This window comes from Ahaetulla prasina, chromosome 3 (assembly GCF_028640845.1).
Source record: "Ahaetulla prasina isolate Xishuangbanna chromosome 3, ASM2864084v1, whole genome shotgun sequence".
NCBI lineage: Eukaryota > Metazoa > Chordata > Lepidosauria > Squamata > Colubridae > Ahaetulla > Ahaetulla prasina.
In genome coordinates this window covers 142,144,312-142,171,649 of record NC_080541.1, presented here as the reverse complement: position 1 = coordinate 142,171,649, position 27,338 = coordinate 142,144,312, and the positions used below count along the sequence as shown (strand labels likewise).

At 39.3% G+C, this 27,338-nt stretch overlaps 1 protein-coding gene across 2 annotated transcripts; it reads right to left on the bottom strand.

Moving 5' to 3' along the window:
- Nucleotides 1-638: 638 nt before the first annotated feature.
- On the bottom strand, nucleotides 639-27,071 carry DBT (dihydrolipoamide branched chain transacylase E2). Of its 2 annotated transcripts, XM_058177376.1 has the most exons (11): nucleotides 27,009-27,071; nucleotides 19,635-19,758; nucleotides 17,018-17,093; nucleotides 15,317-15,498; nucleotides 13,292-13,419; nucleotides 10,568-10,808; nucleotides 8,180-8,346; nucleotides 5,185-5,262; nucleotides 3,496-3,687; nucleotides 2,821-2,892; nucleotides 639-2,151 (listed from the first exon to the last, which is right to left on the bottom strand). In XM_058177376.1, exons 1-11 carry the CDS (start codon nucleotides 27,057-27,059, stop codon nucleotides 1,984-1,986), a joined length of 1,479 nt encoding a protein of 492 aa, XP_058033359.1. In that variant the 5' UTR covers nucleotides 27,060-27,071; the 3' UTR covers nucleotides 639-1,983. The 2 variants fall into 2 exon arrangements, with proteins under 2 accessions (XP_058033359.1, XP_058033360.1); XM_058177377.1 differs by lacking the exon at nucleotides 3,496-3,687.
- Between the last annotated feature and the right edge of the window lie 267 nt (nucleotides 27,072-27,338).

Sequence of the window (27,338 nt, the reverse complement as noted above, 5' to 3'; positions counted from 1 at the left end):
AGGGGAATTGAGAGTGTGATTAAGTGTGGAGAGACTAGAGATTATAATTTAGGAATTATTTTAGATTATGATTGTTAGTTTTGATACCCTGCATTTTGTTCTGGGAAGTCGGGGTGGGGGAGGGAGGGGGGGAGTTGGGGGTTGAGGCTAGAGATGGAGTGATGGTGAATGTACAGTGATTATTGAAGATGTATAAATATAATTAATGTAGGGTCGGGTCTGCCCAGCTACCATTTTAGAACAGTGGGAGGGAGAAAAGAGAGTAGGAGGTAGGAAAGAGGAGAAGAGGAAGGAAGAGGGGTAGAAGAGGGAGAAGGAAGGTGTAGGGTGGAGGGAGGAGAGGATGTAGATAAGAGAAGGAGAGGAAGGTTTGGATAGTAAAAGAAGGTAGAAGAGGGGAGTGTTAAAAAGGGGGGTGGTGACTGGGCAGGCCCGACTAAATGTATATAACTGTACATTGAATGAATTGTTTGACATGACTGTAAAAATAAAACTTTTTTACTAAAAAAAAAATAGAATAACAAATTAACTCCTTGGATAATCCCATTGATTCTTGGGGTAAATATTGAGCATTTTGGAAAACCCTGGTATAGAGGATGCAGAGTCACATAATAGCACCACAGATAAAGCTACAAAGGTTGTAAAAAGTGGGATTTATTAAAATATGCTTTATTAAACAAAAACAACAAATAAATGATCAATGTATATGTGTTTATGTGTTATATAAAATTCCTTAGAGATCTACTGATTTATCAGTTTTACATTTCTACTGCTTGTTCCTCAAAATAATGAATACAGAGAAACGCCCAGATCTAGATATGTTCCCCTTTCGCAGATTATATATTACAAGGATCTTAAATAAACATATATGTATATATTTACAATTTACAATAGGTTTCCTTAAATTGACATTCACCACAATCTGAAATTTTTAATATCCTGTAAAAAGCATGTTGTCATTTTTTTAAGGCCTCCAAATAATCATATCCACTTTTGGAGCATATAGATTTTAATCCTATTTCAGTTTTTACAGTGTGGTTAACACTCGAAAAAGCTATTCATCTCTGGCTCCATAGCAAGATTTTGTCTATGAAAATGGTGGGTTTACAACAATGTTTTTCAAATTTGGCAACTTTAAGATGTGTGAACTTCAAGAACTGAAATCCACACATCTTAAAAGTTGCCAAGTTTGAAAAACAATGGTTTACAAACTACTATTAGACATTTCAAAGATCTCCACATTAACTGTTAGCAGCTTCATACATTACAGAAATGCTTAATGCAGTCTTGGATCTTATGTAGGCCTACCGCTACTTCTATGCTGTAAAAGCCAGCTCCAAATTTGGGGGGTGGGGGGGGAGTATCCATGGTCCAGTTTGCCATTCTTCTAGTGTACATATTCATTTCAGTAATGAAGAATGTCTGCTACAAAACTTGAACATTTGAAAAGAATATTTTAAAAAGAGAACAGTTAGCACTATATGTCAAAAAATGGAACCTTTGCATCTTTAATAAACTAATCATTAAAAACATTTTATTTGAATATCATCTGTAGTGAATTAATTGTATAAGAAATAATTAACATTCGGTTAATGTTTTCATCCAGGGACTTTCATTTCTAATCAGGTCGCAGGCTGTGCATGGTGCAAGAAGGTTTAGAGTCCCATAAGTATTATTAGCGGCCTCCATCTGATAATACCGTAAAAGTGGAATATAGCATTATTTTGTCACCTTAGGTTTCCGCCACCTTGTGAAGGAGTCATACCATGACCCACTACAACATCTAGGCAAATAATTTACCACTAAGCAATCCAACTAGACAAAAATGTAACAGATAAATCAAGACACAGAGCCAGGATCTGAAAGATCTAGCAAACGCAATGCAGTTCTGAAGTATGAAGTCAGTTTTAATGGCACTTGCTAGCTTAAGTAGCCTGATTGCACTTTTGGAATCAAAATAAACCATCCAGACGTTTGTCTTCTTTACTTAAGATCCATCAGCATGGAAGCAGGATTCTCCAAGTAAGATTTCCACAAGTTAGAAAAACGAGACATGGTTGCACCGTCAATGATTCTGTGATCTGCTGACCAGCTCACGTTCATTATTTGAGCTTTAAATACCTCACCTTTACTGTTAAATCGAGGAAGGACCTAAAAATTGGAAAAAAAACCAAAATGCTGTAAGAAAAGCAGTGGATTAATTCATGAGAATTTCCCATACCGGAGCAACCTTACTGAAAATTACAAGGTATTTACTCAAGATTTCAAAGCATAAGAACAAGCATTAACAGCAGTTAAATGTACAAGTCCTTTTGACAGCATAATAGGCATAATGGATCTTACACAATATATGTGAAAATAATTTAGGAGTCCAGACTTGGTCAACTGAAAGTAATCAGCAATGGTGGCCTCTTATACTACAAGTATCCAAGATATCACTGCTTATTACATTGAAAACAATAGATTTTATATTAATATGAGCAATATTTCCGGGATTTGATATCCCCACAAATTAAGAATACACATTTAAAAAATTCAATATTCAAATTAGGCTATAAGTCTAATTTGATTGGTCCCTAAGTCTCAAACGTGTGTCCTGTGAAGGCATTTAGACCTTTTCTAGGGCCAATACTCAAATATAAGACATCAAAAGAAAAGGCTATTGTTGTTAATAATCACTTGTTAGGCTATCTATAGCGAAGAAGAACTTTAAACTTTAAACACATGCACTGTATAAGATTATGATAAAGTTAGAAAACCAACTCAAACATATATTAGGGAGTATTTCAACTGATCTTTCATAATTCACAGTGAAAATACCTGTATTTTTCCCAGAGCGCCAATAGCTACTTCAGGAGGAAGGATCACAGGTTTTGCATAAGTGCCACCAATCTAGGAAGCAAAAATGGAAGTTAACATCTTTGAAATCAGTATGCTTTTAGTGATGTCTCTTTTAGGCAGGTTTTAAAGCAGCTTGTTTCAATATTACAAATCATAATTCCCAGAAGTTCTAGCCAATATAGCTAATGTTCATTCTAGATGGAAAATGCATTTTGTTTAAATATAATTGGGGAAAGAAGTGACAAGACACTTGGGGTACAATAGACCCCACTTCTTGTCCTTAAATCCATTCTATAGATACCCAACCATTAAAGGAAGCCCAGTAGATACCTTCTCCTAGAAGCAATGATTTTATCCTTTAACTCTCCTAAATTACTTCAATTCCCGGCCCCTTTGATACAGTTTAGGGCAGTAGTGAAATCCAATTTTTTTTACTACCGGTTCTGTGGCAGGGGAAGGGTACTGCAAAATCCCCATTCCCTCCCAACTCTAGGACCAGCCAGAGGTGGTATTTGCTGGTTCTCTGAACTACTCAAAATTTCTGCTGCCGATTCTCCAGAACCTGTCAGAACCTGCTGGATTTCACCCCTGGTTTAGGGCCCCATGATATTCCAAATAGATTATCTGGTTAATGTTACACACTGTTTAACTTACTGTGCCAATGTTGGAAAGTGTGAATGTTCCTCCTGTGAGGTCATTTGTTCCCAGCTGGTTAGCTGAGCCCAATTTTTGAAGGCGATTTAATTCGGAAGCAACTTCAAACAGGCTACAAGCCTGGACATTTTTCACATTAGGGACGAGCAAGCCTTGTCCTGTGTCCATGGCAACTCCAATATTGTGAGAAGCCTAGAAATGCATGGAATTGTATTGCATTGGTTTGTATAGAAGTAGCTCTCTTCATTCTTGGCAAAATAAAGTATTTCTCATTTAATCAATCTTCCATTATTCTTTTGTCAGTTACAAAACCTTTACCTAATGTACGTCATGATGGTCGCAAAACAGGCCATCACAAAAAGCCTTTTTTGCAGTGGTCATTAAGCGAAGGCTGCAGTTGTTAAATGAACCAATTGTTTGTTATGGGTGGTGGTATTATTGCTGAAAATGCCAAATTACAGCAACTGTAATTATAAAATGGACTCTTGAGACTATAGGAACCTGCAAACCGCTGTAAATGCGACTATATTATGACTGCCTGGAATTGTCATGTTATCATGGAGGTGGGGGAAGGGCAACCATCCAAACTGTGAATCCAGGTCATAAGTAGCCAGAAGGTAGATCCGACGTAACTTTGAATAACTGCTAAGTGACCATTCATAAATCAAGGACTATCTGTGAGGCAATCCAGATTTTAATGACAAAAAGTGGTTTGGAAAATATTGGAGTGCTCACAGAGCACCTGTCAGAAACTCCATCAAGAAGCTGTGATTTTTCTCAAGATTACCCTGCTGCCTTCTGCAACTGCAATGTGATCCCAAGGAAAAATGTGTTTGATTTTAAAAAGGGGCCACCAGGGGTTATGCACATGCGCACATGGGCTCCCAAATCAGCTTTTTCCCTTCAGACCTGCACCATCCTGCTAATTACACCAAAGGCATTGGCATCCTTCAGTCTCAAAAGATTATGGTATTGTGCTCTGGAAAGAGATCCTAAAACAGCATCTAGTGTGTCTAAAAAGGCCAATTCGAAAGTGGCAATTCCTTCCACACTGAGGGCAGATACATTCTGTCCCTGGCCCAGCCCCCAGATTTCGCAGATTTCCGGGACTGCCTCTTTGTCTCAGCCAGCCAAACAAGTGTCTCTTGTGAATTGGAGAAGGCCATGCTGCGTCTTTAGCCTCCAAGCTGAACTATCGGAGGTCGAGGTTTCCTAGTTGTTAATGTCATTCCCAGGGTCGAAGGTTATTATTAGATATAACATGCACAATAGAAAGGTCACATTTCCATTAAGAGTAATTCCATGTAAGAGGAATTATTTTAGTCAAATTGTCCCCTATGTCATCCTCAAATGCCCTCCCACCCCGAGGGCTACATTCCTAAAAGGAAATAAGGCCAGAACAATTAAGTGGCAGACTCCTGCAAAATTAAAGTCAGAGAACTGTTCTCACATTGAATCTATGCAGTGCCATGCCTCTTTCTGAAAATCCTACAAGTAGGATAAGCTTTCGGCGAGTATTAAAATAGAGACATACTACTAGCAATTAGGCTGCAGGAAACAGACCTAACATCTCTCAGTGTTTTACTTTCTACCTGCAGAATACATTTAAATGTACCTTTACTGAAAATTAAACAAAGCTGGACCAATGGAGGATGTATTAAGAAACTACTTTTTAAATCATATACAAACCTTGTATGTGATGTTTTGGCAGTTTTCATCCACGGAAGCATTAAGGACGGGATAATGTAATAAGCCTAGAGAAGCAGCCTGTTAAACATATAAAAAGAACACATTATACTATAATTTATATAATTTTGAAGTCCGTATGTGTTATGAGAGGGAGGGGGGGGAAAGAAATAGAGAAAAGCAAAGGTACGACATTAGTTCCTTGACTGCTAACTTTTAGTACGAGAAAGGTATTTTCCAGGTGGACCTACCATGGAAACATTGCAGATGGTACAAGTTATCTTAAACATATGTTCTAATTCAGTGGTCTCCAACCTTGGCAACTTTAAGACTTGTGGACTTCAACTCCCAGAGTTCCTCAGACAGCAAAGCTGACTGAGGAATTCTGAGAGTTGAAGTCCACAAGTCTTAAAGTTGCCAAGGTTGGAGACCCCTGTTCTAGTTTACAGCAAAACAGGATTTCTTTTGTCCTTCTGGGTTAGTAACCTGGGAGAGATTGTGTCTTTGAATCACTCTTGACTCTTGGTAATCCACATCCATGTAGTTTTCTTAGCAACCTTTTCAGAAATGATATAACATTGCCTCCTTCCTAAGGCTGAGAGCGAGCAACTATCACAAAACTCTCAGCTGGCTTTAGGCCTAATGCAGAACTAGAGCTCACAATCGCTCATTTTCTAATCCAATACTTTTAATCACCATACCAAACTGGCTCTCAGAAATTTTGATTAGTTTTATGTTTAATGTTGTGGTTATTAGGCTGGTTTACATGAAGCCAACAGCCACAAAGGCCATAACCCTCTTAATTTTTCTGGGCCGGGATTCTTAATTATTCCATAAAACTGAAAGCTCATGAAGATTGATGGATTTCATTATTATTATTTATTTATTATTTATTTATTCACATTTTTATACCGCCCTTCTCCGAAGAGTCAGGGAGGTCTACAGCAAGTAAAACGACAATAATACAAAAACCATTTAAAATACCATAAGAAAATTAAAAATCTAATTAAACTGCTGTATACTTAAAACTATTTAGGTAAAAAATACAAAAGATAAAAAACCCTGTTAAAAACCCACTAAAATCCCCAAATATTAAAATCAATCAATCAGGCCAGCCCCGCTTGGTGAAAAAAGAAAGTCTTGAGCTCGCGTTTAAAGGTCCGAAGATCAGGGAGAAGATGGAGTCCCACCGGCAGCTCGTTCCACAGAGCCAGGGCCCCCACAGAGAACGCTCTTCCCTGGGAGTCGCCAGCCGACATTGGTTGGCTGACGACCCATTATATGCCCTATCTACTGTCCTATCCCATAAAACAAACATTTCAAAGAAGTTTGGGTGATTCATCCCTTTTTACCTTTCAAGATTCCTGTCCTTCCATAGTAAAATTCCAGATATCTGCAAAAAAGTTGTATTATCTAGATCAGGGTCCCCAATCCCAGGGCCACGGACCGGTACTGGTCCATGGCCTATTAGAAACCGGGCCACGCAAGTGGCGGGCAAGCAAGTGAAGCTTCATCTGTGCATGCACAGGATCTAAGTTGCATGTGAAACCATTCCACCCCTAACCTACCCCACCCCACCCCCACCGCCAGTCTGTGGAAAAATTATCTTCCACAAAACTGGTCCCTGGTGACAGAAAGGTTGGGGACCACTGATCTAGATCATTCTAGTTTTCTGGAGTAGGTCCACTGAAATCAAGTGATCTTTCTACGAAAATCTGTCTAGAATAATAGAGTTGTTTTGAAAAACTAATGGGACGCGGTGGCTCAGGGGCTAGGACGTTGAGCTTGTCGATCGAAAAGTCGGCAACTCAGCGGTTCGAATCCCTAGTGCTGCCGTGTAACAGGGTGAGAGCTCCCGTTACTTGTCCCAGCTTCTGCCAACCTAGCAGTTTCGAAAGCATGTAAAAATGCAAGTAGAAAAAATAGGGACCACCTTGGTGGGAAGGTAACAGCGTTCCGTGTGCCTTTGGCGTTGAGTCATGCCGGCCACATGACCACGGAGACGTCTTCAGACAACGCTGGCTCTTCAGCTTTGAAACGGAGATGAGCACTGCCTTCTAGAGTCGGCAACGACTAGCATGTATGTGCGAGGGGAACTTTTACCTTTACCTTTGAAAAGTATCTTATCATGGTACTTATAATCAATGCTAATTGGACTGTGCGAATATGGTCATTACAATTATATTTTAGTATCATCCTGCAAAGTATCTTGGAAGAATATGTTTGAAATGCCTATGAAGAACAGACATCAAAGCAGCAATGCAGAATACAAGAGGATTTGGCAATTTTCTTCCAAGGCTGTTTCCACTGTAAAACAGTTAAGACAACTGTTTGTACCTTGAGATGTTCCTTGAACACATGTTAGTCAACATCATGAAAAATCAAACGACTAGAATGTTTCCTAACAAATTTGATAATCCTGTGCCACAAAATATGGCTAGTGGCAGCAACCTCTAAACCAGTGGTAGTCAACCTGGTCCCTACCACCCACTAGTGGGCGTTCCAGCTTTCATGGTGGGCGGTAGGGGTTTTGTCCGATACTGAAGCACTTTCCTTTTTTTTAATTTAATTGACTTTTTTTTAAAAAATCATAGCATTATTTAAAAACATTTTCATTAGGTTTTCATAAAATTCCCCATGACAATTTAAATTTCTGAAAATATACTATTTGTATCACCCGTGCATAAGTTTAGTTCACGCTACGTAAGTGAAACTAAATGGCGCTATAGTGCGACCGCAAAGAAAAGAGCCTCATCCCAGAATAGCTCACGCATCTCCCCCCACACCATCCAGCTGTAACAGACAAGCAGAGCTGGTAGCCGGTGCCCCCCGCCCAACCTCAATCCACAATGTGCGAGAGGCATGCGTAGACAATGATACACTTTATAAATCACCATTATTGTGGAACCAGTGGGTGGTTAGAAAATTTTACTATTAACAGAGATACAAAAGTGGGCGGTAGGTATAAAAAAGTTGACTACCCCTGCTCTAAACTCACCTTTAAAAAGAAGGGCATAAAAGTGAGCTTAATTCCTCGTCCTTTTGCTAAAAGTTTCAACTCTTCTCTCAGCTGGATAAGCCGAGTGAGGTCAACCTCATCACAATAACCAAAGTGAGGAATTTTCAAAGCAGCATTCATAGTTTTCACCATTGCCTTCTGAAATCCTAAAAAACAGAGAATTGAAACCATTTACCATCAGTGATGCTCTTGTTGTTTTGTTATTGAAACTTCTGGGGGAAAAAATAAGTTAATTTTTTCAAAAGTTTCCTTTCAATAGCAAAACCATTGATTAGAAATAAGTTATGCAATACTATAATTATCCAGTCAGATGTTATGAGAAACTCTGGGGGAAAACTGTATAATCAAGGAAAAGTTCAGTTATCTAAAAGGAATGTTGTAGAATCATCTTTGCTAAAGATGGTTTTATCCACTGCATTCAACTGAGACAGTCAATAGCTATGGAAAGTAATCAGGATTTGGGTGGGATATTTTTAGGAATTCTGTGTGTCACCGCATTTTATACTTCTCATGACTCTATATGATAACTTTCATGGCCTGATATTATAGCTGGATCCTTCAGAGTCCACACCACCACCAGTGAGTTAGTCAGGAAAAGCATAATATAACTTAAAATGAATAATATAAAATGAATAATATAACACCCAGTCTTATTGCAACAAAAGGTTGTTCTCTAGCAAAATTAGAATGTGGAACACTAAGGTATTATTACTGCAATCCAGGAATTCCCAGAAGTTATTCATATTAATTTTCTAGGAATCGGGAAATTAATCCTGTAAAATTAGGTAGAAAAATGTAATTTGATAAATAATTCTGAAAAAGAATCTAAGAGGTAAAAAACACGGGGCTCGCTAGCAATCTTTATCAGGTTCTACATTCATTTTCCTAAAACAATGATCTGCATTGCTATTTGTAAATTAAGCAGGACCCAGATTCAATTTATTAGGCTGAACTACCGGCTGCACCTAGTAAATACATAAATTCACATGCATCAAAAACTAGCAATTTCTATTCATAGGAGCCTTGGTGAGCGCTTTAAATCTTTCAAATCTAAATCTGCATTGGCTGTATCTGTAAAAACTTCCTTCCCAGATCAGCATTTCCGTATTTATTTGGGGAGATCTGGAACATAGGTTTATGTAATTATGTAATCATGTGCTTATTTTTAGCACTATAGTATAGATTCTCTCTCTCTCTCTCTCTCTCTCTCTCTCTCTCTCTCTCTCTCTCTCTATATATATATATATATATATATATATATATATATATATATATATATATATATTGTTTTATATTGTATTGTTTTATATTGTATTTATGTATTATGTATTTTTAAGTGCCTGTAAACCGCCCTGAGTCCTTCGGGAGATAGGGCGGTATATAAATATGATTAATAAATAAATAAATAAATAAATAAATATATATTTCTCATATACTTTTTAAGAATGGGAACTTCTTTACTGTGTGACTTTGTGCTTATAAGTTTATAATGGATTCTATACCATGTTTCCCGGAAAATAAGACCCTGTCTTATACTTTTCTGAATCCCGAAATAAGTGCTTGGCCTTATTTTCGGGGAGATATTATTTTGCAGTGTGTGGAGCAAGATGGGCTCCTCTTGCCGTCTTACTTGATTTCCAGCTCTGCATTTAAATTTTTTCAGGGAGGGCTTATTTTCAGGGAGGAGGCTTATTTTAGCACACGGGCTCAAAAGCATGATTAGGCTTATTATCAGGGGATGTCTTACTTTCAGGGAAACAGGGTAGTTAGAACAATTATTAGTATCTTGGAACAAGCCATACATCAAAGGTACTTTGATATCTTCCAAAATCTGTCTGTAATATTTATGCAAGGTGAAGAATGCCAAGGTTTACGTTTGTAGTTACCTTGTTTGCTTATTAGTTGTAAAGAAGTAGTTTCAACTGAGGTGGCTTATTAACTTATGTTCAAACTGCCCTCAATCAACGTTCTGTATAAGACCTATGTAACATTATACTTCTTATTCTTGGCTCATTTGGGTGCAAGAGACCAATGATCCATTGTAATCTACTACTTTTGGAACTAATAAACATTGTTTGGATTCCCTCTAATTGTTGGTGTATATCAGTGAAGTTTCACTACATTTCTGAAAATAATACTGATTATCAGGAAAACTCTCCCAATCAATACCAACCGCTAGAAAGGATATGAACATCTATTTTAGTGGGTCCACCACAATTCTGACAATAACACCTCAACATAAAAAAGACAGGTGTGGAATGTCCCACAGTACTCTTCTAAGATCACAAGTGCACTAACAGCATTTTATAGTTGTTATTTATAAGTGTTTCACACACGCTATTAAAATAACTTTTTTTTCCTCTTTACCAGATAAGGCCATTGTTTGATCTTTCGCTGAAATTATAGGTTTAGAAAGTGGTGTTACAATTCTTGCAGCTTTCTCTTTTGACATGTCCTCAGCAAGATCTGGTTTTGAGGAAGGTGCAATGATCTCAGGCTTTGGTGACAGAGGTAAAATTGCTCCAGTCTGCTTGGCTAAGTAGTTAAGAATGTCTTCTTTGAGAATACGGTTGTCTTTCCCTGTTCCAACAACTTCACTCAGCTTTATCTGAAAGACACAGGACAACCAACAATTCATAGTGATGCAGCCATCCCAGTTGAACTAAATAACCAAAGTTACCAACACATTTGCAGATTACAATGTGTCTCCTCAGATCTATGAATTCCAGAAATTGAGCACAACATGAAAACACATACTTCTTGCAAACTAAGGAAGAATGGAAAGCAAATGACAGATCTGTAACTCAGCTGAAGAATCCATTTCAGTTAACTTTTCCATGTTGGGTCAAGTTTTGGAAGCATCTGATACTTGAAACAACAGACCCTGAGATGCATCTGCCCTTTCTCAAATTTATATGCAATTAAATGAGTTATTAAAATCCTCTATCACTTGTTCATAATCATTTGTGCAAGCCCACGTAAAAGAACCTACATGTATAATTCTTGTTAGATTTTGAAGTTGATTTGCTGACAAACCAAGCAGATAAAAGAGCTCCTATGCTTTCTAAGAGAAGTTTTCGATATGTTGGTCCACCTTTCCCTCCTTAGCAGATTTTCTGTAATATGACTGAAAATGAATAAGGAAATATAGGAAGAATTTCAAGTGGACGATCACAGCATGAGGACCTTTTAGATTCCAGAGATGAAGGGGACACTGCAATGGTTCGCTGGCTGTGCATGTGCAACACGCACCAAATGTAAGATGCGCACATGCGTGCAGTGCACGCAAAAAGGAGGCATAGGGTAAGTAGAACAGCGCGTGTGGGGGGGATGTGATCAGCTGTGGAGTGCAATCTTTTTTTTACTTTTAAAAGCATTTTTACAACCTATTCGGCAGAATAGGCTGTAAAAAAATGCTTTTAAAAGTAAAAAAAGGCTCTGATGATCACGCGGCTCAGCTGTGATCATCAGAGCCTTTTTTTTTTACCTTTTAAAAGCATTTTTTAAAAGAAGCAGCAAGTGGGGAAGTGGGCGACCGGGCATTGGGTGGGCATGGGGGGGGGATTTTTGCTACCGGTTCTCTGAACCACTCGCCGCCACCGCTACCGGATTGGCCGATCTGGTCCAAACTGGAAGCATTTCATCCCTGGGACACTGGTTTATGAAACTGCTGCCTAGAAACGCTCTTAATATTTGCAAGAGATTGTTTGATGCAACTGGCATTGCTAGGATGAGTGCAGACGCCACAGTGGAGGGAAGCTGCTTTACAAGTTCTTCCTTCTTCAGACACAGCTCACCTAGTCTATGAAAGAGATTCTCTTTCCATCTCACTAACTATTCTGTTCTCTTTGCTAACGCACTAAGTTATCTGCAATGATGCATTTAGTTTCCTTTATTTGACAGAAGGCTTTTGCTCTATTCTCTGGGCAAACAAGGCTCTTTAAATGCAAAAATGCAAAATATTTAACACATAGCCATTCAAAAGCCTAACTCCACTGTTTAAATTATCTTATAATGTTAATATTTCATTGAAGCGGAAATATTCTCACAGGAAGTTCAGAGTTTTCAACTCTCTTTAAGCCAGGTAAGAGGGAGAGAGTTGTCAAGAGCTCTTTCCAAACTTCCTTTAGGGAGTAGATTTCTTGGAATCTATGCATTCGCATTAATGCTCAGCAACCTCTCCTCAATATTTGACCATCAATTGTGTTGTAAATGTTGTGCCTTGATGAACCTATCTTTTCTTTTATGTACACTGAGAGCATATGCACCAAGACAAATTCCTTGTGTGTCCAATCACACTTGGCCAATAAAAAAAAATTCTATTCTATTCTATTCTATATTTGATACCATATTCAGTGTGGTGAATAGTTCCTGTTCTAAACGTAGATCAAGGGATGGAATACATAATAATATTTACATACAGTAGACCAGGGCTTTTAAAGAGGCAAGCATATTATTGGATCATTTATGAGGCATAACATCTCTCTTTTATTTATAAAGTGCTGTATTTTTCGGAGTATAAAACGCACCTTTTTCCCCAAAAGAGAGAGTGAAAATCTGGGTGCATTTTATATTCCGAATGTAGCCTCGTCCAGCTTCTCAAATGAAGGTTTCAGAGGCTGAAAAAAGCATCAGAAACGAAGCTTCAGAAATGAAGCCCCCAAAAAGAGCCTCAGAGGCTTTTTTCTGAAGCAGTTTTGGAGGCTTTCAGAGGCAGAATTTTTTTTTTTTCTGAAACAGTTTCAGAAATTTCAGAGACAGAAAAAAAACAAAGAAAAGCAAGGCCCAGAGCTCACAACCAAGAAACCAGTTGCTAAAATTCACCTCTGGGAATAGCTGATTGGGGGTATTCCAGGAGGCCGATCCATCTGCCAATCAGCTTTTTTCTTATTTTCCTCCCCAGAAACTAAGGTGCGTCTTATACTCCGGTGTGTCTTATACAGTAGTTACCAAATCTTAAAATTTATAATTAGTATCTCTGATCAGTGATGATTTTGGCATGTAGGCAAATGTATACATGCAACATGTTAACAATACAAATGGTACATCAACTGCAAGAACCCTTGTTTCAGTAATTAAAAAAAAACATACATTGTTTTCCATAGCAAGGCGGCGAACAGCAGGGGTTACTAAAGTCTTATGGCCTTTGATTTGCTGGTGGATCTGTTCTTCACTGAACACGGCTGGTGTTTCAACCACATCTTCTTCAGGAGTTACAGCTGCAGATTGGACCCAAAATAAACAATGTGGAATAAGTGAAGTGGAACCAGTTTTGTGTAGTGATAAAGATGCCAGGTGCCAGGAATTCTAGTCCCAATTTAGGCATGAAAGCTAGTTGAGTAACTTTGGGCCAGTCACTCCCTCTTAGCCCAACTCACCTCACAGGATTGTTTGTTCTAGAGAAAATAGGAAGAGTAAATAATATTAAAAAAATAATCCTCAACTTACAACTATTCATTTAGTAGCCGTTCGAAGTTACAACAGCACCGAAAAAAGTGACTTACGACCATTTTTCACACTTATGACTGCTGTAGCATCCCCTTGGTCATATGATAAAAATTCGGATGCTTGGCAACGGGTTCAAATTTATGACAGTTGCAGTGTCCTGGGCAGTGGTGGGTTCTAACCAGTGTTACCACCGGTTTGCTTTGTGCACGCGCTTTGCGTGCAATCAGAGCTTGAGTACTCGCTTCGCTCACATGCACACCAAACTTGCACTTTGTGCAAGCGCACTGACTTGCTGAACAGCTGAGGCATTGCAATCCACACTGCTGTGCTTTTCAGCTGGGCTAAAAACAAAGGAATAAAGGTAGGTGTAGCGCAGGGGCGGGCGGGAGGGCCCAGATGATGGTCGGAGCGAACCAGTTCACTGTCACATCAAGATCTCCGCTACCGGCTCTCCCAAGCCGGGGAGAACCGATAGCAACCCACGACTGGTCCTGGGGTCACCTTTTGTGACCTCCTGACAAACAAAATCAATAGGGACGCCAGATTCACTTACTAACTTCAACAACCATGTGGTTTCAACAGATCACATTAAATTGTTACGACAATGTTAAGAAAGCAGGAGCTTCTAGCCTTTGGCACACTTCCCCCCCAAAAAAGAAAGAAAAGATAGCAAGGACTCAACTGTATGAAGGAAGCACCTATCACATTTGATCGAAATAGTAGTATAAGATATGCCATTCTTATTCTATATCCATGACGGCAAACCTATGGCATGGGTGCCAGAGGTGGCACACAGAACCCTCTCTGCTGGCATGCATGCTGTCACCCCAGGTCAGATCTCTGTGGCGTTTTTTTCGTGAGTTCTGTTTCCCTGCAAACGACAAAACAGAAGCTCACGAAATAAAAAGATCTTGCCATACTGCCAGTGTTGGGATGCTCCGCCTCCCACCGGCCAGCTGGTCTTCAGGTCTTTGCTGTGTATGCCTGCATGTCCGCACACGTGCATGTCCACAAACACATGTATGTCTTTCAGTTTGGGCATGCGCATGCGGACGGTTTGGCCACTCGGTGTCTGAAAGGTTTGCCGTCACTGTTCTATATGACAGCTCTAAAGTACTACAGTTCCATTGATTGTTAATATTTCTGACAAGCTACTCCCTGCTTGGAACTCTTTTGATGCCTTCTGGTACTCTTCCACTTGAGGAGCAGCAACTCATCTACTTCACAAAGAACCACCTTCTGTTCTGATAACCATTTCATGTCTTCAGAGACCTCTGTTGTTGTGACTTCTTATCGGGCTTCATTTTGGTATTTTTCCAAAAGTCACATGAATTAAAATCTTCTAGAAGAGACTCTCCAGAGCCTTCTTGAAGGTCTCGTATTTTTTATACACGTGCATTCCCATCTTCGCATAAACAAATGGCTTAAAGCAGGGGTCTCCAACCTTGGCAACTTTAAGACTTGTGGACCTCAACTCCCAGAATTCAACTCCCAGCAAAGCTGGCTGAGGAATACTGGGAGTTGAAGTCCACAAAAGTTGCCAAGGTGGGAGACCCCTGGCTTAAATTACATTGCAAATATAGGAACCAAATAATTACAAATCAATATTCAATGCTGTTGATTATATGGTGACATCCTGACTCAGCAAGGAAAAGAAACAAATATTACCTTTTGAAGTTGTGGTTTCTATATCCACCAGCGGTTTCCCCACACGGGCAATTTCATCCAACCCATAATGGAGTTTTCTAATGATGCCATCATAACGGCTAGTGATTGTGACCGAGGCTTTATCACTTTGTACTTCACAGATGCTATCAAACTGTGACACAACATCACCTTCTTTTACATACCTGAAAAAAGGAAAAAAGTCGCACAACATACACAAGGATAAAGCTGATCTCCAAAAAAAAGCTTTCATAAGATCTCAGCAGATAGTCAACAAGTTCTGGAAGGTAACCAGGTTCATCTGGTACTTAGATGGGAGACCACAAGCAAGTGCCTGGCTCTAGCCTGGAGTAGCATCCAAGAAGTCAACAACCTACTATTTCCTTATGGCTATTAAGAAAACTGCATGAGCCCTGGTGGTACAGTGGTTAGAATGCAGCATTGCAGGGTAGCTTTGCCCACAGTCTGGAGTTCAATCCTGACAGCCTCAAGATTGACTCAACCTTCCATCCATCCTTCCGAAGTCGGTAAAATGAGGACCCATATTGTTGGGGGCAATATGCCGACATTGTAAACTGTTTGGGGAGTGCTGTATGGAGCGGTATATAAGTCTTAAGTATTATTGCTATTAATGTAGTATCCAGAAGTCAAGCTCAAGTTGAGGGCAGCTTCAATAAGAGTGGTGTGCGAAAAACCAAGGAGAAACATGGAAAATGCTGTTACTGTAGACCTGCAAAACGGTTCTTGAAAGCTGGACTTTTTAACAACCTAGTATGATTAAAGGCTTTGAACAAAGGGATAGTTTTGTCTATCCACTATCCTTCTAGGATAGTTTGAGCAAACTGATTGTGATCAAGTATCAACACTTTCTTCCACAGATATTGGGTTAATTATCATACATATTAAGCCCAAATGTATGAGAAAGTGTTCTTATTCAGTTGCCCAAAATCTTAAGCAATCCTTTTTTAGGATTACTTTTAATGATAAACAAGAGAGTAAAGCAATTTATAAACCGAATAATTTCAACAAGCATGGAAATAAACTCTTTGAGAAATATGAGGACATTTCTTCACATACCAGCCTTGAGTCAGAGAAATGAGGCCTACTTCTCAATGCTTTGATTGCACCAAATATAAAATAATGATAGCTAATAACAGGACATTATCTCTATAACTGTGATGGTGAACCTATAGCATGCAGCACCCTCTCGGATGGTACATGAGCAGTCGCCCCAGTTCAGCTCTGCCTGGCATGTGCACGTGCCTCCTGCCAGCTAGCTGGTCTTCGGGTCTCTGCCGTGCGTGTATGAAGAGCAGGGCGCAGGTAGGGGGGTTGTGTGCGCATGCACAGGACGTTTATGGGGGGGGTTGCGTGCTCATGCGTGGGGCACGTGCAGGGGGGTCAGATGGGGCGCATGCGGGTCGGTCACGCGCAAATGCGGGGGGCACATGCAGGGGGCACATGCACATGCATGGGGCACATGCACATGCATGGGGCAATGGTATGTGCATTGCATTCTGGGGGTTCCGGCGTGTGCTCACACGCTTTGGCCACTGCGACCGAAAAAGGTTAGCCATCACTGCTCTATAACCTTCTTAGAATTAAAATATTTTTTTCTTTTCTTCCCTATTTCATCTTTTAAAAAAACAAACTTTTTTTTTTAGTTAGGAAACTGATCCAAAGAGATACACAATTTAAACTCACCATTCTTTCACTGTCACTTCTGTGATCCCTTCTCCAATATCAGAGAGCTTGAACTGAACAATCTGGCCGTGTGAAGCTTGAAGACAAAGGAGGAAAATGTTAAAACAAAGGAAAATATCTAAAAAAAGCAATACTAAATAAAATTTGGAAGAGATGAAGTAGTTCAAGCTACAGGCAGACAAATGAGAAGCCTTAAAACTAAAAGGCAGAAGAAAAGAGTCTTGGGAAAATTTCAATGTGCCAACAGATGCAGAAGTTCAATGCCTGCATGAATTTTTGACTTTGAAGTCCTGCAGCTAAAGCTACTGTACTTTTCGGAGTATAAAATGCACTCCCCCCCCCCAAAAAAAGAGGGTAGAAATGTCAGTGCATTTTGTAGACCAAATACGGCCATTTTTGGTCTCCCAAAACCCCACCCTGCGGCTCCCGTTTTCACCAAAAATGGGCCAGTTTTTCACAAAAACGAGATGCACAGAGGGTTTGGGAGGCCTGCAGAGTGCTCCTGGGGGCTGGAAAGGGCAAACACAGGATGTGTGTGGGGTTCGGGAGGCCAAAAACAGGCCCATTTTTCACAAAAATGGGACGTGCAGAGGGTTTGGGAGGCCTGCAGAGTGTTCCCGGGGGCCAGGGAGGACAAAAACCGGACGCGCGGAGGCCAAAAACTATTTTTTTTCTTCTTTTCCTCTTCGAAATATTGGTGTGTCTTATACTCTGGTGCATCTTGTAGTCTGAAAAATACGGTAACTAGTTAGCAGATGTGAACAGAATGCAGGCTCAACTTCAAAAATCAGGAAATGTTAATATTTAGGCTGTCTGTAGACAAAGGATTGGTAAAAGCAACATGTTTTATGGGTAAGTGATCTTGGTTTGTTGATCCAGCACTGTCATAAAAATAGAGTTTGCAATCTTTATATCTTTCTTCTAACACATTACGGGAAGATCCAGCTCTCTGGAGAAGGCGCCAATGCTGGGAAGGGTGGAAGGAAAAAAGAAGAGAACAAGCAGCAAGACGAATATTATAGTAGTGATAGGGGCACCATTGGAAGAGACCAGGTTTGGGACAGATGACATCAAGAAAATCTATCTATATGGCCACTAAGAGTTGAACACACCTTGATTTATATAATCAATCAATTAATTGGCATTTTAAGCAAGAATTGTGTGGATGATAAGTGAAGCTATCTCTGCATATGCATATTGGACTACTTTCCCTGTACCTGAAAAGCAAAACCTATAGAGTTTAAATTCTCTCTTGTGAAATGTGACATTCCTTTGACAAATTATCTAAGACTTTACCCCAATAAAGGCAAGTCTATATTCATTTATATATTAGCTTTATAAACAGGGCTAATGAGCATGGGCTTGGGTGATTTTTCTATCCTTTTACATGAAAGAAACCAGAGTCCTCAATTCAGTAGTTTCTGACTTTCCTCCAAATCAGGAATAATAGCTCAAGCAGTCGGAACTCTCCAATTTCTACACTGTTTGGGAATAGAAAACTATTATCAACAGCTTGGATGTCATGCAAATGATAAACTGAATGATCAATTCAAAGGATAATTGTCAGGCTTGGAAGCCATCTTTTGTATTAGGCCTTTAGACCTGCCACATTTACTACTGTGGGAAATTGGGAGGGAGGAATTGTGTGGAGTGCGGGTGATATATACTTATAACAACATTCCTTTCTCAGAGGTTCAAGGACATCTTGCTCTGTACCTGGGAGGCTGGAACTGGGAGGCCTCTCCAGTTGGGACGGAGCTTTAATTGGATCACGTGACAGACTTGTGGGTGTTGGGCAGGGACTCCAACTTTCTTTTGGGTGGGGAAATCCTGGAAGCTTACAGATTTGGGTTTCCCCAGATGTGCCAATATGACATCTCTGATAAGGTGTAACTTTGAGGAAACTCAAGCCTCAGAGTTTTCATTCGTTGGGGGTGTTAGTTGGAACCTGACACTGATTAACTGTTTGGGAACAGAAAACTATTATCAACGGCTTGGATGTCATGCACATGATGAACTGCATGATCAATTAAAAGGATAATTTTTAAACAATTGTCTGAATTGTCACAGGGTCTTATATCTCCCGAAAAGTAGATTGTACTGCTGTACAGGTGGTCCTCAAGTTACAACCACAATTGAGTGCAAAATTTATGTTGCTAAGTGAAACATTTAAGTGAGTTTTGCCCCATTTTACGACTCTTCTTGCCATAGTTGCATTTGTTGAGTTAATAACATGGTTGTTAAGTGATCTTGGATTCCCCATTGACCTTACTTGTCAGACGGTCACAAAAGTGGATCACATGATCCCGGGACACTGCAACTGTCATAAATAAGAACCATCTGCCAAGCATCCGAATGTTGATAATGTGGCCATGGGGATGATACAATGGTCGCAATTGTCTAAAATGGTCATAAGTCACTTTTTTCGTTGCTGTTATAACGTTGAATGGTCACTAAATGAACTGTTGTAAGTTGAGGACTGCCTGTATTTGACAGCTTGGAAAACACGCAAATTTCAACAGCTTGAATCTTTCATTCTTTGCCTGCCTTTCTCTGGAATTGATAGAACAAACGACTTGTAAGAAAAAAAAATAATTTGAACATGCAGGAATCTTACCAGCAGTTATTCTAAAAAATCGATGCTGATGTTGATACCTCCATAAAGTCTTCTCAAACTTAGAAATGGATTTTTGCTTTAGCAAACAAAAGTTACTATGTAGTCTTATCTGATGAACACAGAGCTGGCCAAGAGGGAAAAAAGATTAAAATGTAAGAACGTGAAGTATTTTTTTTAATTCTCCACATACTTCTTTTACTTTGCAAGTACAAAAACTTCTTTTTAATTAAGACCCAAATTAGTATTTTTTTTTAATCTCTCTCACCATTAATGACCATTCACTTTGAGAAAAAGGGAGTTACTGCCGTATCAACGATTTGTGAGAAGTTATAAAAGAAATTATTTTTCTTATTCTTTTTTGCATTTCATTATCAAAGAAAAAAAGTGCAGCCGCAATATACAGTTTTTAATTCTTCAAATGGCATTCATTTGTTTCACAAGAATTATGTGCCTACTATCCTATTCCACTGCCCTAACACAAAGTCCAGCATCTTGTAGAGACACAAAAGTAAATTCCTGTTCTTTAAAGTTGGTCCACCTAAGGATGTATTCATACAGTAGTGGCCAAAATTGTGGAAATCTTTTGGGAAAAGTGTATTTTTGAGGTTTGATGGCTAATAACACCATTTTTTTTGGAGTGTCAAGACAATCATATTCCACTGCTGGAATGGCCTGGGAATAGCCCAATTGAATAATCCAATTGAAAATCTATGGAGCCGACTAAAGAAACTTGTTAGTCAGAAGCAACCCAGCAATAAAACCCAGTTAATAGAAGCAATCATTCAATCTTGGTTTCACATTATAACAGCTGCAGAACTAAAAGACTTGGCTCACTCCATGGGAAGATGTTGTAAGGCCGTAATTCATGCTAAAGGTTACCCAACTAAGTATTGACTGACATAATTTTGTATATCTCGTTTTTTCTACGTGTTTCATTTTTCCTCTTCATACTGTAACTGCTATTCTAATAGCAAATCCTTCAGAAAAGTTATTGCATTACATTCTTGATTAAATTATCTTTCCATTTTATGGTACTGCTCAAAAAAAATGTGGTGTTATTAGCCAGTTTTAGAAAATACACTTTTCTCAAAAGGTTTCCACAATTTTGGCCACTACTGTATATAATGCTCCAGTGCTGAAAGGACAGCAACTTTATAATCAAAGTTCATCAGAGATACGATATTAATGCCACCCACATTTCACACAGCAAGATTTGCAGACACTGGGTTAAACTTAAAATCTTCGTTTCATTCTTTTTATTTAAAAAATCTCAATGTACTTAACATGGCAGCTATTCTTTATGAACTTTTAATTAACGTGTTTAAGGGGATACATATCTAGTGTATTGGTGATGCAATACCTGCAGGTATCTTTATGGCATTTAATGCTTCTTTTGACACCTGAAAAGCTCCTTGCCCCAAGCAGTTCTTAATTCTTTTAATTTTCAATTAAATTTTTAATTTAATTCTTAATATATTTTTTTAAAAAAGGAAAGTTGCAAGCTACAAAGCAAAAGCCTTCGACAGCTATTTTGTTTTCATTTTATTGACTGTGTCTAGACCAGTGGTTCTCAACTTTACTTCACCCCAGACCCCCTTTAAATAACTTTTGTGGCCACGGACCACCAAGACTTACGATTTCAATCATAACATTTCTTCCAGCCTTCGGGGGACCCTGATGATATCGCGCCTCCCCCCCCCCAAGGGTTCTGTGGACTACAGGTTGAGAACCACTGATCTAGACCTCACAATTATTCTTATTCATTAAAAAAGGAAGGAGAGGCTGTAATCCATTAATTGGTTTGTAACTGTGATCTCTGTCCAGATAAAGGTAGACAAGTTTGGGTTGACAACAGCATTTGGGGGAGTGGGGCCTAGGCAGATTGGCAAAGATACAACCTCACTAGAGAACACCTTCTCCTGAATGTGGTTCTCTATTAGTTCTATGTGCCATTTTATAAGTAAGTAGATTCAATCAGCTTTGATGGACTATCCCCAAAATGTCCAATTTATATTATTTTTACTTGTTTCCTAGTACGATTTGATAGCTTATTAATAACCTTGACAATCACTAAGTGCTGCATCTTTTTATTCTTGATGAATGTATTTTATTCTCCTTACTTACACTGAGAGCATATACATCAAAGACAAATTCCTTGTGTGTCCAATCACACTTGGCCAATGAAAAGAATTCTAAAAAAAGAATTCTATTCTATTCTATTCTATTCTATTCTATTCTATTCTATTCTATTCTATTCTAAATGCTCTCAGAATAATAAGTATTCTTGAATAAAGCAAGCTTCTTCGGATTAATTTCATTCAATGTATTTTATTTATGGCTCCAGAATTACTCTAGGTGACTCACAATATCACAGACAAAAATATAAGACAAAACTGTATGAATAGAAAAAGACATTTTTTAAAAAATAAAATATTTTACAAAACAAATGCGCCATTATTTTTTCCCCATTGTTCTGTATATGTATTTCCATTTTAAAAATAACAACAGGGCATTATAAATAATATTTATGTCTGTAGGAAGATAACTTCTGCATAAATATGTTATGCAATCCATGGCCAAACTATAGCATATGAAGATTTAAGTTCTTCACATATTTTGAATCAAAATATATACTGCATTTTTGTACACATGTAGATTTATACAGCAAGATTATGTTTACTGCTAATCCTTTTGTTGAGATTAGCTGCTCTGGCACCTTATATAAGTCCTATTTCATAGTGGAATTCAGTGGAATTATTACAGACATTTATAAAGTGACTTCCCAAATTCATTGTCAGCCATATTTCAAATAAACTTCATTTATATATGTAGAAAATATCAAACACAGGTAGAACAGCTAGGTAAACTTGAAAAATGTCACTACTTAAAAAACCGTAAGAAAACTTAAAAGGTGTTAAATTTCATAGGGAGATTTGAAAAGAAAGCCTACAAAAAGGATGGAAAGTCGCTTCCATACTGTCGCCAGAAAAACTTCACAAAGTTCTTGGGAACTGAGAAATTTTTTTGAGTCTTTATTTTTTTTAAAAAAATATGAATCAGTAAAAGAAAAAGCAGTTTGTAACTGCAGACAGTTTAATGCATTTAGTGGTTTAAATGCTGAAGTATTCCTTTTATCTTTTATTTGAGCCTATTAGCCCCAAGGAAGTAGATAGAATTCTTGAGTGGGACCAGTTATATATTAGAGTCATGTTTTCCTTGTCTTCCAGGAGACATGTAATTGGATATAGGTGATGATGGCTGGATGAATGAATGATAGAGAAGATGGTTCCACCAGGTTTCAAAGAGGTAAGGAAAAGATGGATCATCACCTCTTTGAGACCTGGTGGAACCAGTGTTGGGACAGCGTTCACCCCTGTTTCCAATCTTCCATTCTGCAGAGCAGGAGAGTCCTAGTATAGAAGCAGCTTTGATTCAAAGTCTGATACTGAACATTGTTTAGATAGGATGATGCTCTGAAACTTTACGTGAACTGCTGCAAATGTTTAGAGCAGGGATGGTTAACCTTTTTGCTGTCGCGTACCACAAGCGGAGGAAGTACAGTGGGAGGATGTTGCACGCACGTGCCCACACCCTTAATTCAATGCCCCCATACCCCCAATGCATGCATGCGCGACCCCTCCGCGGTCCCCTGCGCATGACACCCCTCATGCCCCTTTTTGGGCAAAGCAGGCCTACCTGAAGCCTCTGGAGGCCAGAAACGGCCATTTCCAGACTTCCGGTAGGCCCGGTAGGCCCATTTTTTGCCCTCTCCAGGCTCCAGAAGCTTTCCTGGAGTCTGGAGAAGGCAAAAACACCCTCCCCCACTCCTGGAGGCCAAAAATGCCCTCTCAGAACCTCTGTGTGAGCCCTGAACTTACCTGGCATCCAAAATGGGCTGTGTGGAGACTCCTGGGAGGGGACGGGTGGTGTGGGCGGGGCCAGACAAAAATTAGCTGGCCGGCGCGCGCATGCACGCTGGAGCTAAGGTAGGGCAACGACTCGCATGCCCCAAGATATGGCTCCGCGTGCCACATGTGGCACACGTGCCACAGGTTCGCCATCACGGGTTTAGGGTATCAAATGTACCCTAAATTTCACAATTTCACATATTTTAAGCATCATTTTGATTCATGCAAAAAAGACAAGATTGGGGTTTTTTTGTCCTTCAACATGGCTTGCTGAATATAGGATTGATCCAAGTTCCATATGCAAGAGTACCTGAATTTATGGATGATGCCACAGAATAAGTAATTGTGAATTGACTAATTCTTAACGAGAGTTCATATTTTCACAGAATCTGTGAAAAAATGAGCAAGTACGGGAGAAAGAAATTTGCTTGCCGCTTGATTTAAAATAGAATAAAATTTAAAGTGCTAATGTGTTATATATGCTTAATAAAATAAGAGTTTCAGATAAATATAGTGCTCAGAATAAGTAGAGATATCTTCCCAAATCATTTGATAAAGTATCAGGAGGAGAATTATATGATGATTCTAGTTAGACATGACTTCTAATGTCTGCTTTCTAAGTCTCTTTGAACTGTTTATTGAATGTTCTGATATGCAACTAACATTCTGATATGCAGCTTAAGGTTACCTTCTACCTAAAAAGATTACTGCAGTCAGTCAGGGTGACTAGAAGAATTTCAATGTCATTTGGGCAGGCAATCTACATCTAGTGAAAGGCAAATATGAAAGTCAAAAGTGGTATAAAGAAACTCACAATTATATATAAAAAGCCTTGTAAAGATATCACTCAAGGATAGAAGTTGATATCAAGAATGCTTTCTCAAAGGCAGACAACGAACAATCCAAGATTGTGCATCTGGCAATCCAAGATATAATATAGCAAGTAATCACAACTGCATAACTTCTGTTCATTAACACGAAAGGACTACCAGACCTTGGATCCTTTTCAGATCTGTAAACCATTATCATGCTCAAACCTCATCTATATACTACTAAAACTCTTGTGTCTTTTTTGTAACTATAATTTGGACAAAATTGGAAGGTATAAGGCAACAATTTCCAAAGCATCCAAATACCAGACAAGGAATAATGGATGGAAATTGATCAAAGAGAGATTCAATCTAGAAATAAGGATAAATTTTCTGACAGTGAGAACAATCAACCAATGAAACAGCTTGCCTTCAGAAGTTGTGTGAGCTACATCCCTGGAAGCCATTTGTCAGACATGATGTAGGGTCTCCTGCTTGGCAGTGGGTTGGACTAGATGACCTATAAGGTCCCTTCCAACTCTGTTAATCTGTGTAACTATTGAACCAAGATAACTCAAATAGGCTAACTTATAGAATGTCAGCCCTCATGACTCCAGTGGGAATGAAATTTGGAATGTTGAAGCTGCTTCAAAAGACTGTGTCTTCTGACTACATTTCCCAGAAACCTGTAAATTGCATGGTGCAAGGCAAGAGGAAGATTGTGCCCCTCATTCCCCTGCATCCAATCAGCTAGTAGTAAGGCCCAACAGGCAAGCAGTAATTGACTGCTTTAGTACAGAGACTAAAATTTGATATGTCTTAACAGCAGTGAGTGGTGAGAGAAGGATGAGGGAGCGATGCCTGTTTGCAAGGTTGGGCTGACTGGGAGCGGGATGCCAAAGGCCAATGGGTGAGCTCTCTTCCTCCATGAATGGAGGTGACCTCTGGGGCCATGCCAGGATGGGGAGTAGGGGTACAGTTTTGCTCATGATCCATCCTTACCTTTATTTCCCCTCCCCTCTACAAAATGGCAAGCAGTTCATCTGAGCAGAAGGGATTTCCAACATTCCCTACCAGCTTTCCACAAGCAACATCATACATACAACTGATACAGTAAATCAGAGAAACTGAGCCATAACTACAGCTATAATAGGCAATCATATATGCTTACATTTGAACTAGAAACATTCAGTTTTTAGATCACACAGAAAATCATCTGGCAGAATATGCTTTCAGCAAAAAGAAACCTGGAAGCTTATAGGCAACATAGGTTATGTAGCCTAAAAAGATCTGAAAACCCCTGATTTAGAACAAAACAACCATGTTGGTTGGAAATTTGGGGAAATGGAGAGCTTTCCAACTTTCTGTTTCTACTGTTTGGCCCAGGGGTCTCCAACAGGGGTGAAATTCAGCAAGTTCTAACAGGTTTTGGAGAACCGGGAGCGGAAATTTTAAGAAGTTCGGAGAAACGGCAAATACCACCTCTTGCTGGCCCCAGAGTGGGGTGGGAATGGAGATTTTGCAATATCCTTCCCCTGCCACACCCACAAAGCCACGCCCACAGAACCGGTAGGGAAAAGTTTTGAATTTCACCCCTGGTTTCCGTTTAAGACTTGTGGACTTCAACTCCCAGAATTCCTCAAAGTCCACAAACTTGCCAAGGTTGGAGACCCCTGGTTTAGCCCATCAAAAGGAGGTAAAAAACAGTCAACTGTGGTATGTTCTTCCACGAATCTAAACATGCTGAGGATATACACATAGATGTCAGTGTGGAGGTGTCAGCCTTCTCCCAAGTTACTCTCTCCTGATTTGAGGCTGATTGCTCAAACCATAAATAAAAACCCTGAGCAATTCCTTATAAAGGAGGTACAAAGCCAGTTTCATCCCTGAAAGACCTGTGCATTAACAAACCTGTGAGTTATGATCAGAAAATGGGGCCAAGGTGAGCTTTTCACCTGTGCAAGAACAAGTTTTCTCAAAACTCAGTACAACTGCATGTTGCAAAAAGAAAACCAGATTTGCTTTAGTTTCAAAGATCAAAAAAGAACTCTTAGCTCTCAAAAATGCTAACATGGGAACTGCAGAGACCTAGGGGCTGCTTCTGAACTGCTTCTAAAGCTCTGAGAAAGTATCTTCAATTAACACATCTGTGACATGGGAGGGGGGGAGTCTGCATTATTCCAGGCAAACAGCTGTTGGGAAACATTTCAGCCATGAATTAAAACTGTACAACTTTAAAAACTGCATGAATAGATAGAATATAGAAATGTTTTTATAGGTTTGGTAGCACTAAAACCATAGAAATTAGCAAGGTAGAATATCAAATCACAAAGATGGTTATATTTATGCAATGCATCCAAGCTTATTTCTGGAAGGGTGAATAAGGTAAAGAAGCCACAAACCGTGGATGGTTTGCAGTCCTTTCATTGTGCTGACCGTGTCGCTAATTCTTAACAAATACCTATAAATTAATCTCAAATTGAAAAGAGCATGGCTAACGATTCGTGCACTTGCTAAATAGGCAGAGGATCAAGTAAATACTGTACTTTCAGTTTTGTTTTCTCTAGAAAAAAAATGGAAACAAGCAGGACCTACGAAGCATCTACTGTACCCCCTTCTCACGTTTTTCAGCTCTCCCACTGCTCGCTGCTCCTTACCAAACGCCCGGCTGTTTTGCAGCTGTTCCTCAATGCAATCGTTGCCGCCATCTTATTCCGGAAAGATACTTTCCCCACGCCTTCCCCACTCCTCCCCTTTATCAGCCAATCGAATCGTGCCTTTTCCTCCCGCTGGCCAATTAGAAGGTGAAAAGCTGCCTTCTTTGGTAAAATGAATGACTGTGGCGCTTTGCTTTATAAAACAAATCAACCCTCAAAAACAAGAAATTGTTTTTTTTAAAAATACAAGCATGGAACATCAGGTTTTACAGTCAACGGAGTATTTCTCGTTATCTCCTCATTCTCTTGAGATCCCAAAGCCTGATGATA